At 38.4% G+C, this 13,920-nt stretch overlaps 1 protein-coding gene across 1 annotated transcript; it reads left to right on the plus strand.

The window, feature by feature from the left end:
• Window positions 1-11,784: 11,784 nt before the first annotated feature.
• LOC117340417 lies at window positions 11,785-12,402 on the plus strand. The gene has a single exon (XM_033902179.1). The coding sequence runs from the start codon at window positions 11,785-11,787 to the stop codon at window positions 12,400-12,402; it is 618 nt and encodes a 205-aa protein (XP_033758070.1).
• Window positions 12,403-13,920: the final 1,518 nt, after the last annotated feature.

Raw genomic sequence — 13,920 nt, forward strand, 5'->3', positions numbered from 1 at the left:
AAGGGGAACCCACATATGAAATTTGAGAAAGATCCCTTCAGTACTTTCTGAGGATTAGCGATAACAAGAATTGTTTACGGACGGACGGAGGGACGGACAGACGACGGACCACGGACGCAGGGCGATTTGAATAGCCCACCATCTGATGATGGTGGGCTAAAAAAGAGAAAAGATCAATCTGACATGGAACCTATGAAGATCATTCAATGGTGGGCGCCAAGATCCCTCTGGGATCTCTTGTATATAAATGAGGCTTATGTGACCTCTGGGTCCCCAACAGGAGAACTTTGGTGAATTTTCGTTTAAACATCTTTTTGGGAGGACAATCATATTTTACATAAATTAGCCTGGTGCGACTCCTGGGGCCCTGTCCTGCAGGTAGGGCGTAAGAATTGTACCTGCTGCCCCCATTGCATGATCGTAAGAGGCGACTAAATTTGGGATCTTATCTTTTCTCTTCTTTCTGAACAACTTTCTTCCTAATGTCTCCCCTTGACAATGCCTCACGTTTGGCCTTTAGTTGAGCGTTCGCCCCTGTGAGGAAGGCTTTGGGTTCTGTTCCCTAGCCGAGACATACCAAAGTCTTTAAAAAATGGTAGTTGCTACTCCTGCTTAGCGCTCAGCATACTGGGAGTGGGACGACTGGTTCGCCCGTTGTCAGTATAATGTGACCGGGTGAGGTGTGCTGCTGGGTGTCTTCGGCAGTATGCTCCACTGAGGTAGCACTATAAATCGGCAAAAGTTCCGGCCTATCACAAGGAGACTTAACACGAACATACCGCAGCCTCCCAAAACACACATACGCATTCAACACACGCATGCATGTCGCATGCACGGGAGGCCGCCCTTAAATGACCTTAGCTGTTAATAAGACGTAAAACAAAATCAACCAAACCAAACCGAAACTTGCTGAAATTTTGGTTAAAGATGCTGCTTCTCCTTTAATCCAAAATGGATAAAATCCAGATTTGATCTGAAACAAAACTGATGGCTGCGTATAGATAATGTATGGTAATGATGCTAGATTGAGGGGATGTCCCAGCTGTGAGTGCCTTCCACAAAAAAACAAAAACAAAAAAAACATACACCTGCATGTCGCAAACACGGGAGGCCATCCTTAAATAACCATAGCTGTTAATTGAACGAAATAAAACCAAAAAAACCAAACTGCTAACAGTACATCCGTCGTTCATTTCCATTGAGACAACTAAAAACACACAATTGTTTCAGAATGTCTACTCGGGTCTGTCGACGACTCCAGCGGTAGCAATATAGGTTAATCCGGGCCAGGTCATACTCTCAAATGGGAGTTAACGGGACAAACGTTCTTACGTATATCAATACGACAATTATATCACCTTGATGTGTTGGACATACGTTTTAAAAATAGACAAAGAACGACTGTCCTGCAGGTAGACCATATGAAGTTGTACCTGCTGACACTAATAGTCGGAATTAATTCGGCCATGTTCTCCGCCATTTTGTATGCAAGAATTGTTATATGATATATATGTATCTTGGAATCCTATATGTTATGTAGCATTCGGAAATCAATTGAATTGAATTAAATTCACCCAATTGAATGATCCTAAAAGGCGACAAAATTATAGGTCTTATCTTTTTTATTCATTCTATAAACTTTCTTCCTAATCGTGAATTTTAGACTGCCTCACTCTTGGCCTTTATGCCTGGTGTATGCTTCAGTGACCAGTGCATTTAGGTACCAATAAATCTTGTACATACAATCAGAAAAGAGACTCGAAAGATTTTATTTAAAAAAAAGTGTCAAACATGTAGGAAGGGACCCAAGAAAACGTGCTAACTGCGACGTTCACGCTGATTATAGATTTGATAAACGTTTGCTCACTCTTGCATGATTTCTCACATTTTTATATCCTAATTTACATATAAGTGAAAAGCAGCGCTTTCTATGGGCATACGCAAGACGACTATTGGAATACTTATATAGACGAGGTTATTTCCAAATTACATTACACCAGTAACAAATAGTCGGCACCAAACTAAAAACATAATTACAAATTAACTTGTATAATGTAATGGGAATAGCAATCACTTTGTACCCGTGACACAGTTGATGACGTTTCCTCCGACGCTTCAGTGAGGTAGCACTATAAATCGGCAAAAGTTCCGGCCTATCAAATGGAGACTTAATACGAACATACCACAGCCTCCCAAAACACACATACGCACTCACCACACGCATGCATGTCGCACGCACGGGAGGCCGTCCTTAAATGACCTTAGCTGTTAATAGGACGTTAAACAAAATAAACCAAACCAAACCAAAAAACTACGACCTGTTTTGAATGTACTCCTCTGCCTTCAGTTATCAACACGTAAGGCCCTTATCATCGCTGTCAAGACCTACAAGGGTGAAAGAGTTGTATGGTTCAATTGATTTTGGCTCTATCAAAGCATCCTCCCATTTTAATTGAAACGCGTGTCTCTTTTAAATATTTCTCAAAGATAAGTCCAACAAACATGTTAAAGTTGCATACATGGCAATTAGATGACTTCGAAATGAATAGATGATACCTAAAAAATCGATGCAATCCCTATTGGTAATATTCGGTTTTCGTTGCTCAGATTCCTATGGAAACTAGAAGATATTCAAATATTTATCAATAAAAATATAGAAAAGTACAGAAAATAACATGAATGTTTCATGAAAAAGCAGTAAAGAAAATGTCATGTAATAATAGGCTCAACTGGCATTTACATTTTTAGGTCACCTGAGACGAAGTCTCAAGTGACCTATTCTAATCGCCTTTTGTCCGTCGTCGTCCGTCGTGCGTCCGTAAACTTTTTACATTTTCGACTTCTTCTCCAAAACCACTTAACAAAATTCAATGAAATTTGGCAGAAAGTTTCTATGGCTGAAGGTCAACCAAAATTGTGAATTATATGGTCCCCACCCCCAGGGGCCTGAGGGGTGGGGCAAAAAAGGGTCAAATTGACTAAAACTTCAAAAATCTTCTTCTCTACTCTCAGATATGGTGGAGTCAAACACTCTTTATAGATGAAAGGGTCTTGTGGTGCTTTACCAAAATTGTGAATTGCATGACCCTGGGGTCTCACGTTTGCCCCTGGAGATGGGGTAAACTTTACTATAGTTTATATAGGGAAGTCACATTTTTGACTATTATTTGTTGGATTTGTATTGGAATTCATTCTTACTTGGTTCAAATTATCAGCATGGGATGACAGTTTGATGGTATGTACATATTGGCCCTGGTTGACCCCCAGGGGCTGGTGGGCGGGGCCAAAAAGGGTCAAATTGACTGAAATTTCAAAAATCTTCTTCTCTACTCTCAGATATGTTAGAATCAAATACTCTTCATAGATGGAAGGCTCTTTAGGTGCTTTACCAAAATTGTGAATTTCATGACCCTAGGGTCTCACGTTTGCCCCTGGGGAGGGGGTAAACTTTACTATAGTTTATATAGGGAAATCACATTTTTGACTATTATTTGTTGGATTTGTATTGGAATTCATTCTAACTTGGTTCAAATTATCAGCATGGGATTACAGTTGGATGTTATGTACATGTTGGCCCTGGTTGACCCCCAGGGGCTGGTGGGCGGGGCCAAAAAGGGTCAAATTGACTGAAATTTCAAAAATCTTATCTACTATATGTTAGAATCAAATACTCTTCATAGACTGACCCCATTAGGACTGATGGGTGGGGTCAATTTAGTTGGCCGAAATATTTCAAATCTCAGGTGACCGTTAAGGCCCTTTGGGCCTCTTGTTTATAACATCCGGCCATTTTAAACATTTTAAGGTTTAATCTTTGATATTGATACCGGAAAAACATTTAAATTACCTTAAGATACGGTACATATAATTTAATAACCAAGATACTGTGAGAAATGTATAAAAACATGTTCTCTATTGTTATGTTGAATACTGATCTTTGCTGATTAATAGAAGGACCTGTTAAAACGGCGCAGTCTTCACTAGGACATTGTACCACACTACAGTAAGAGGTGATACAGTAGTTGATAGGACAAAAAATGTGATTTTGTGTTAATTCTGCTGTCTTATACAGTTAATTAAAGTAAGCATGTCATCGGTAGAATATTCTATTTTGGTAAGTTTAGTATTGATGTTCTTTACTCATTTTACTAACTACAGTAAAACGCTAGCCGATGTTGACTTATCTTGGCTGGTGAATGGACTCACCTCGCGTTAAAACGGGCAAACAATCTGCAGTGGTGTATTGCACCACGCCATACCAGTAAGAGGTGATACAATAACTGATGAGACTAGAATAGTGAATTTTTGTTAAATTTGTTTTTAAATAGTTTCCTATATCCAGCATGCTATCGGTAGTAAGTTTCGTTTTGATGTTCTGTACTCATTGTTATGACTGTACTCATACTAATAACAGTAATACGCTAGCCGATATTGACTTTTGTCACGAGACATTCCATTCCTGTTCTAGTGGACAGAGAAATATATATTGCCGCTGTGACTCACTATGTTCATACTATAATGATTGTTGCTTTGATGCAGTTAATCGAACAATTGTCAACACAGGATTAGAAAATGCTCATCGGACGTTTCTTAATAAAACAACTTGCGAAATTGTCGTCAACGGAAAAATGCCAGATACGATTTCCAATTATGCTGGAGTTTTCATGGTATCGTCTTGTCCCGAATCATCGGGTGTTGCAATAGACGTGAGAAATAGATGTGAAACGAAACTGTCTAACAGTGATGTTAAAGATATTTTGCCTGTAACAGATATCTTCACCAATATCACATTCAAAAACAGGCACTGTGCAAAATGCAACGGCATTGAGGAATGGATTCCGTGGTTATTGGAAACAAGGTGTAAACCATCGTCCTTTGTCAACTACGGAAAAACATCGACACTTGCAGAACTAATGAGGCTCAGAATAAATTATATGAGTTGTGACTATCGCTTTATACCACCGGAGAATATTAACGTTCGGTACTGTTTCAGGAGCATCCAATATTTCTTGCAAAGCTCTTTGTCACAAAATACCAACAGCATATGCGAAGAGTGTGTATTGAAACCAGTAACAATACACAACAAGGTATACAGGACACTGCTATGTTTTGCAGAGGTCAGCAATCATAATGTGTCCATACTTCTATCGGACTTAGATTGTTTCGTGGACTTAAGAGGCACCAAAGAAAATCCTGACATGACACTGAGCGTTCTAATAGATATGCATTTCCTACTTAATGCTGCATCCAGTGCAACACGGTGTGGAGAAACGGAAAGATATTTTTCTGACAAGGTAAGAAAACAAATGGCACTAAAACAAATGAGATTATATTAGAAATTTTTATTTTTAAGTATATATTAGGTGGTATGCTGAATACTGATGCATTCCAAACAATATTATTTTAACTTGTATTTTCACATATTATCATTGTCATATTGTCCGTTATATTATATGCAGATTTATACTCAATTTGGTCAAAATTATATCTAAACAACTCCTTCTGTTTCTAATTAGGGAATATGCAAGCGTTTATATTGCCCATACAACATGGAACCATATGAAGGCAGATGCCGGAAAGTGATATTCAAATCAAACGGGAGACTTCTGGAACTTTTATTTGAAGTAAACACGGAATTAAGGGCCACCGAAAATAATTTATTCATCAACGTGCTTGCAATAATTGCAAACAAAATAAGTATCTGTATGATAGACATTGATATGATGGCTCGTATGTCCTGGAAAACAAAGGTTACTGGTGAACACAAAGTATCTGGTAAACCCTGTTCCATGATGCTGATGCGATATCCACTCGTTACGAGACTGGGTAGTAATTGTAGCTTAGAACACGAAAGAGAGTTAGTAATCAGTGTGGTTTCTCAATACAATGAAACGATTTTCAATAACATCACAATTCAACATGTTAATGACGTGTCCAATTCAACATGTCGGACCAACCTCTCTCTTAGTAACCCTTTGTATGTTATGGGACAAGATTGGAGTGGACATCAGTTACCCTGTCCTGCTGTAAAAGTCAATATTCTCGGGAACAATTCGGCTTCGCATGGTATTGATAGAACTTTGCTAAATACGACGTCTGAATGGGATGTGTACTTTGATTTGAACGGAACAGTTATTGATGCATCAGATGTTACATATTTTAATGATGGTTATTTTCTTTGTATCCACACGTATCTATCCAAATACAAAATCGTCGATCAGGATCACACTTCTTACAGGGCGATACTTAATACTGTGTGTACCTGTGTATCTATGGTATGCTTGCTCTACAGCATGATACAGTATCGTGTTGTTCCGTTCATGAGGAATGGCAAATCAGGCCTGATATTTGTATTGATTCTCTTCATATTACTTTCTCAGACATGCTTCTTGATAGTGCCTCATATTAGTTTTATAAATCAGTTTTGTGAATGGTTCGCTATGATACATCACTTTGCATGGGTTGGTTCCTTTGTTTTCATGTTTCTTTGCTCATTTCGCTTCTACAGGCAACTCAAAAATGTAAAGACTGATAGTAAGCTGGAGAACATATTGGGTACAGTTAAATATACTGGTGTAGGCTTAGGTATCATTGCCTTAACTGTTTTATTCACAAAGATAATTAATTTGTACATATCACCGAGCGACAAATGGTATGGTGGAAGGATGTGTTTCATTTCGAATGCTTTCGCGTTATTATTTGCTTTCATTATACCGATATCGTTGGTTTTGTGTGGAAATGTCGTTGTATTTCTCTGTATAATACATTATATATCTACAACTTCAATACAAAGCGCATCAAATACAGGTAAACCAAAATTGATTGTCTTTGTGAAAATCTCAACACTCATGGGGTTTACTTGGATTGTAGGAATTGTTGCTATGTTGGTTGAATCTGAAGTGCTTCTAGTTTTATTTGAAAATATAGCAAGTCTCCAAGGAATGTTTATAACATTAAGTTTCACTTGTAATCATCGAGTTCTGACATATTACTGGAATTTAGTATCATGTAAAGATTCAAACGCGTAACACTGATTGACACTAACTTGGATACCGATGTACATTCAGAATTAACCAGCGTGGAATATGATGAACAACACAGTTAAAGTTATATTTTATGTCCATGATACACTGTAGATACTGATTGACCACGGTAGTTTTACAATATTTGATCATAAATATACTGTCACAGTCTCAACCATATTTTGTTAGATCTAATTTATTTCCAGGAAGTGGTTATTTTCTATGTGGCTTGTGCATTATAATACAATAGACTTGCGATATATTTTTTGATCTGTATTTAATATTTCAAGTTTGGCATGCATTTATTATTTGCCATAAATATGGCTGCCCTGCAGGTAGGGCGTAAGAATTGTACCTGCTGTCCCCATTGTATGATCGTAAGAGGCGACTAAACTTTGGATCTTCTATTTTCTCTTCTTTCTTAACAACTTTCTTCTTCCTAATGTCTCCTTGACAATGCCTCACTTTTGGACTTTAGTTGAGCGTTCGCCGCTGTGAGGAAGGTTTTGGGTTCTGTCCCCTAGCCGACACATACCAGAGTCTTTAAAAATGGTAGTTGTTACTTCTGCTTAGCGCTCAGCATATTTGGAGTGGGACGACTGGTTCGCCCGTTGTCAGTATAATGTGACCGGGTGGGGTGTGCTGCTGAGTGTTTTCGGCAGTATGCTTCAGTGAGGTAGCACTACAAATCGGCAAAAGTTCCGCCTATCACAAGGAGACTTAACACGAACATACCGCAGCCTCCCAAAACACACATACGCACTCACCACACGCATACATGTCGCACGCACGGGAGGCCGTCCTTAAATGACCTTAGCTGTTAATAGGACGTTAAACAAAATAAATCAAACCAAACCATAAATATGGACACTCTAGATTATGATGCAAAATAAGTCAAATAGTAGTGGGAGAAGAGAGATATTCGCATGGGTAAACCAGCGGACCGTTTGTTACCTTGAATGTGTAAATAGGTAGTCAGTAACATAATGTGTCCTATACCCAAATACGTTGGTTAATTAACCCGTCATTCCGAGCGTTAATATCTGAAACCTAAACCTATTTTTCTTATCTTAATGCGTACCGATGAATAGAGTTAATATGTGACAGTAACTGAACTATGATGTTTTACTGATGCTTACAATTGTTGTATTTTGTATATGTAGAATCAACAAGTCTGATTGATATCGTATTAGGTCCTAAATAATATGTCTAATGATATATATATATATATAGCTTAAATATACTACTTTACTTTCTTGATTGTGAGCAGTGATATGCAGAAGTCCTTGGTAGGCAGCTTTTGATGAGAAATCCCTTGTTTGCATCCCTATTCCCACATGTTCTGTGTGGCAGCTTTATCTGTATGTAGACCTGTGTGAACAGTTATGTTACCAAAAGGATCGCACTCGTGAAAATACTTGTGAAATATATGTTATATTAAACGGAAGACAATTCAATATCCTCTATATACTCTGCTCTATCTGTTAATAATAATAATAACTACACTTGACGTAGCCATTATTAGCCTATATATCCAGATCGAAGTTTCAATGAGTTTTTTTTCCGAAATATGGACCAGTTCGTTATTGTCTATCTCGTGATTATAAAATCATTCAGTTTTCCCCCAACGCTTATCCAATCGGGATTAAAACGTTTTGATCGTTGGTAACGTAACGAAAGTTTGGTTTGGTTTGGATTACGTAACGTCAGCATTAGGAAGAAAGTTAAAATGGTTAACAATCCGCTCACTGGAAGAATAATTTCTCAAATTTAATCTTCTTTTTAGTAGTGGCAGACTATGTCTTCTTTTTATCTTATTATTATTTGGATTTAACAACCCCTCGGTGACAGCTTCATCGAATCCTCCATTTGTTAGTTTGTAAACCTGGATCATATCTCCTCTCAGTCTTCTATGCCCTAGTGTTGGTAGATTAAGAATCCTCAATCTGTTTTCATAACTTAGATCTTTCATTCCCGGTATCTGCTTCGTTGCTCTCCTTGCACGTTTTCCATCTGATTTATATCTTTTTCGAGATAGGAATTCCATACACAAGCCCCGTATTCAAGATGTGGTCGTACAAGCGCTATAAAAGACAGAATGTGGCGTTAACTAAGTACGTGTACGTTCTTCGGATTGTTCCAATTATTATATTAGCTTTATTGACCGCATCGTAATATGATCATTGAAATTGAGATTGTTGTCTGCTATCATTTCCAGGTCTTTTTCTTTTGTCGCGTGGTCTAATGTGACCTCGACGCTTCCATTTTCCTCATCTTAATATCAATGTTACGCCGCATTATTAGTTTTCTTCCCCACGTGTATAACTTTGCATTTGTCAGGATGAACATTAAGGAGCCATGTATCTGACCATTTTTGGAGCTTGTCTAGATCTGCTTGTAAATTAGAGTTATCATTATTATAGTAAATATGTATGTCATCCGCGAATATGTGTGTTTATGCGTTAAGAGTTGCCGGAAGGTCGTTGATGTAAAGAACAAAAACACATGGCCCTATGACGCTTCCATAGGAGATTCCACTTGTTACCGCCATCCAATTTGACATTTCCCCGTTAATTCTTACGCGCTGTTTTTCAGTTGGTTAAGAAACTTTGAATCCATGTGATTATTTCCGTGATAGACTGTATGCCTTTAATTTGCTGATAAGCTGTACATGTGGGATAGTGTTAAATGCTTTCATGAAGTATAGGGAAACTTTTTGGATTGATCATCTCTTATCGATAACCTCTGCCCAATCATCTGTAAAATAATGGACCTTCCGCTAACGAATCAATATTGCTTTTTACTTGTGAGATTATTATTTTCGAGATTGGTCAGTATTCTTTCCCTAACAATTTTCTCTTAAAGTTTTGCATACTACACTTGTCAAACTAACAGGCCTATAATGCTTTGGCGTTTTCTTGTCCCTTTTTTGTGTTTTGATGTTGGTTACAGACCACCTGATTCAGAGCTGATCGTGTATGAATGTTCTTGTAAGTAGTGAGAAAGTTGTATATTGGAAATTTGCATTATTATATACGACTCTGAAATATGTGCATTAGTGTAATAAACATTATAGTGTATATCGGGTGTTTGCTCCATTGTTTTTTACATCAGCGCTGCAAGGCGTACTCGTCAAATTGTTTTACCGTGAACCAACTTCTTGGATTAATGGCAAGGGGATCTATAAAAGACCATGAGAAATCTTGTATGTCACGACCAGGAGAAAGAAAACAAAGCTGACAGGGCGAACGCTCATCTACAGGCTAGAAATGAGGCAGTGTCAAGCGAGGCATCTGGAAGAAAAAAAGGTGTTGAGAAAAGAAAGACATGATTCCAAATTTAGTCACTTCATACCATCTTGTAACGGGGGCAGAAGGTACAGTTCTATCACCCTGTCAGCTAAGCGCTTAACCCCTAGAGTGCCACAGAGCCTCATTTGAGGCTCTTGCATACCTCCCTTGAGTGCCAAGAGCCTCATCCAGTAAACGGGCGGGTCAACAATGAGAATGACGTCATAGATAGTATGACGTCACTAGTACTGACGTCAATGTCCCCAGTCGACGGAGCGTCTGCGATAGCCTAATCGCCGGTGTTTTTCTGTAGAATTTGATCGTCTTGACAATGGCTAGACGTGTGTTTGCGCCGTGGGTACGGGCGTATCCCCCGGAACAACAGCGACAAGAAGACATGCCAGTGTATGACGAGGAGTTTGGCCCACGGAATATGCCACAACGGAATTCTCCACCATTAGCATACTTCCTGCTTTTTTTCACTACTCACCTGATGCAAAAATGCATGCTGGAAACAAACAGGTACTGTTTAACCTCAGCTAATGATATAAATGTATGTGCTTTTCACTTTTGATTATTTAATACATGTAGAGTATTGCCGTCTCCGACTTTATCCGCGTATCATGTCAGTGATCGATTTTTAACGTGTCGGGATGGGTTTGTAAATGTTGTTATATAAGTTACTGTAAATATCTTAGATCATTACGACTTTTACGACAGATGAGTATTGTATTATGTGACATATATACCTGTTATATCAAGACTATATTACCTGGTAATAGATAATGTTACCAGATATACTGATGTTTTAAACTAGTTTACCTGTTTCCATGCTTCATAAAGGTTTGCACGGAATTTCCTTAGGACGCCGGCGGCAACATTGGGGCCGAAATCCCGGGCACGAGCATGGTGGCGCGTCACCCTCCGGGAGTTCAAGGCATTTTTGGGAATACTAATCAACATGGGTTTGATTAAGAAACCATCCATTAAATCGTATTGGACTAACAAATTGCAGAGTCAGCGAACGCCTTGGTTTCCATCAGTCATGTCCCGTAACAGATTTCAAAACATTCTCAGATTTTTTCATACCGTCGACAATTCCAAAATTCAACCATGAAACAGCCCAAATTACAACCCATCTGATAAATTCAAGCATTTCGTAAATCATGTAAACATGCAATTTAAACGACATTTCATTCCATCTAAACATATCAGCATTGACGAATCTCTTATAAGTTCAAACAACAGAACGGAAATGACTCAGTACATTCCTACTAAACACTGCAAGTTTGGAATAAAGTTATGGATGCTTGTCGAGTCTGTCAGCGGGTATATCATGCATATGTCAATATATAGAGGTAAAAGGTACGACCCCACACCAGCCGGACAGAGTATTCACGTTGATGGAAGCGGCAGACCTCCTTAACAAAGGGTACCACTTATTTACAGACGGGTTTTTTTCGTCAATAGACATGGCAAAGCGACTGCTAGAGGCGGGTACTAGATTTACCGGTACATTTCGAGCCAATGCCAGAGGTCAACCACAAGCCATCAAAAAACCGATTCTCAACGCAGGACAAGCTGTATACATGCGACAGGGCAGTATTTTACTATGCGCATACAAAGAGAAGCCTACCAGGAAACCCGTCCGTTTGATATCAAATTGTCAAACAGCAACAGTAACAAACGCGAGGCAAAAACCGGAAATGGTAAATCTATATAATCGGTTCATGGGAGGGGTTGACCTTAATGACCAACTCACATTGACATATGACGACAATAGGAAAAGTGTAAAAGCTTGGAAAAAGGTTGTTTGGAACATGATACACAGAATTTTGTTGAATGCATACATATGCTATACACACAACACTGACCGACACCTAATTGTTAGTCGCGTTGAGTTTATCCAACTCATTGTGGAAAGTCTATGTCAAGAACAGCTTGACCAGCGTATACCTGGTGGAATTCGACGTCGCCATAATCCCATGGGTGTGGTTCCCATCAATGGTCACGTCATGATGGGAATGGAAGACGTCGTGCTAGAAGCGCATGTCGAATATGCCACCGTGGATTACACGCCCAATGCATGAATGACCATGTATGCCGACGTGACGTTGAACAATAAACTGCTATTATCACTCATGTGTTATCATTAATGTACATGCCCAGTCAGTCATATAACTTGTAACAGCATGAATTACGGTGAGTGATGTGACAATCGCTAACCTAAATGATGCTGAATTTTCAAAATCACCTTACTTGTTTTAGCCAAGATTCAAATGAAAGTTTCCGCAAAGTGGACTATCAATAGTTTAATTGGTACACATAAAACTCGTAGCAAGAATTTGCGATATTTCGTCAGATTATAACACGAGCATGTTACACGTGTAATGAAAAAAACGAAAATAGAAAAAAAAATTGTTTAAAAAAAATCCACAAAAATAACCAAAAAAAACGCGTGGCTCTTACTAAGAGGAGGCCTCCACGTGGCAAGAGCTGGTAACGGTTTGTGTACACACTAGTCATATAAACCGGCTAACTTCCTCTTAAAATGTATCATTAGAAACAAATCTACTTCGCATGGCGGTGAATTTGCGGTACAAATAGTTGCCCATTCTCAGACGGAAATCTTGCTTTGCTCTGCTCGACAAAATGTCAAGCATACAGGTAAAGACTGCAGTCTATTGATGTAATATAGTATCATATCTGTGTAATCAAGTTGTTACCATTCCGCACATTTCCAAGCGTCGAAAATGGATCGGATAGCACGTATGTACATGAAGTAAAATCATGTGTAACGTTGACTGTGCTGAACTAGTTGAGCAGAGTCAGTACAATACCGTGACGTCATCAGAATAGCCCATTGTTATATTGTGACGTCATACTTTTTTCAAATCTCCCAGCCGTTGATTTTGGCTTGGCACTCTCTAAGAGAATCCTGTGGCACTCAAAGCGTTAATGCCATGAATGACTGTTCTAAAGAGTAAATGTCGGCAAGCGTTAGGAGGAATGTGAAATATATATATATATTTATTGCATTTTTGCCAGTGGAAAAAATTATCAAACTAATAAATCGTATATGATCATTGTAGCGATGAGCAGTGAAAATATTGGGAATTGCGAACATTTTAATCATCTCATTGAAACTTTGCTTATTTTTCCAATCGAAGTGAAGATAGGTAAAGTGGTTATTTTGCTGTATTTCTGAAATATTCAGACTAGTTTTTGACAAGTTACTCACTTGACGTTAGCTATTCATGCACAAAGTATCCGATAGCATCAGAAAACGCTTAAATTGCGTTGATCAGTCATATTTTAATGATCTTGGCTGTTAATAGAACGTTAAACAAAATAAACCAAACCAAACCTTTCAAAATGGCGCCGTCAAGTTGAGTAACGTCACAAAGAGATGACGTCATGAAATATGTAACTGATTCCCGCACTTTGTGACACATAATTTTTCCATGTTTTTAAATTTATCAAATGCAATGAAAAGAAAAATGAATGGTTTCCCGTTTAATGTAACATATTTCACTCGTATGACAGAATATTTCGATATTTTTCACTATCGTGAAAATATCGATATTCTGTCATACTCGTGAAATATA

The sequence above is a fragment of the Pecten maximus genome, chromosome 13 (assembly GCF_902652985.1).
Source record: "Pecten maximus chromosome 13, xPecMax1.1, whole genome shotgun sequence".
In the NCBI taxonomy this organism is placed as follows: Eukaryota; Metazoa; Mollusca; class Bivalvia; order Pectinida; family Pectinidae; genus Pecten; species Pecten maximus.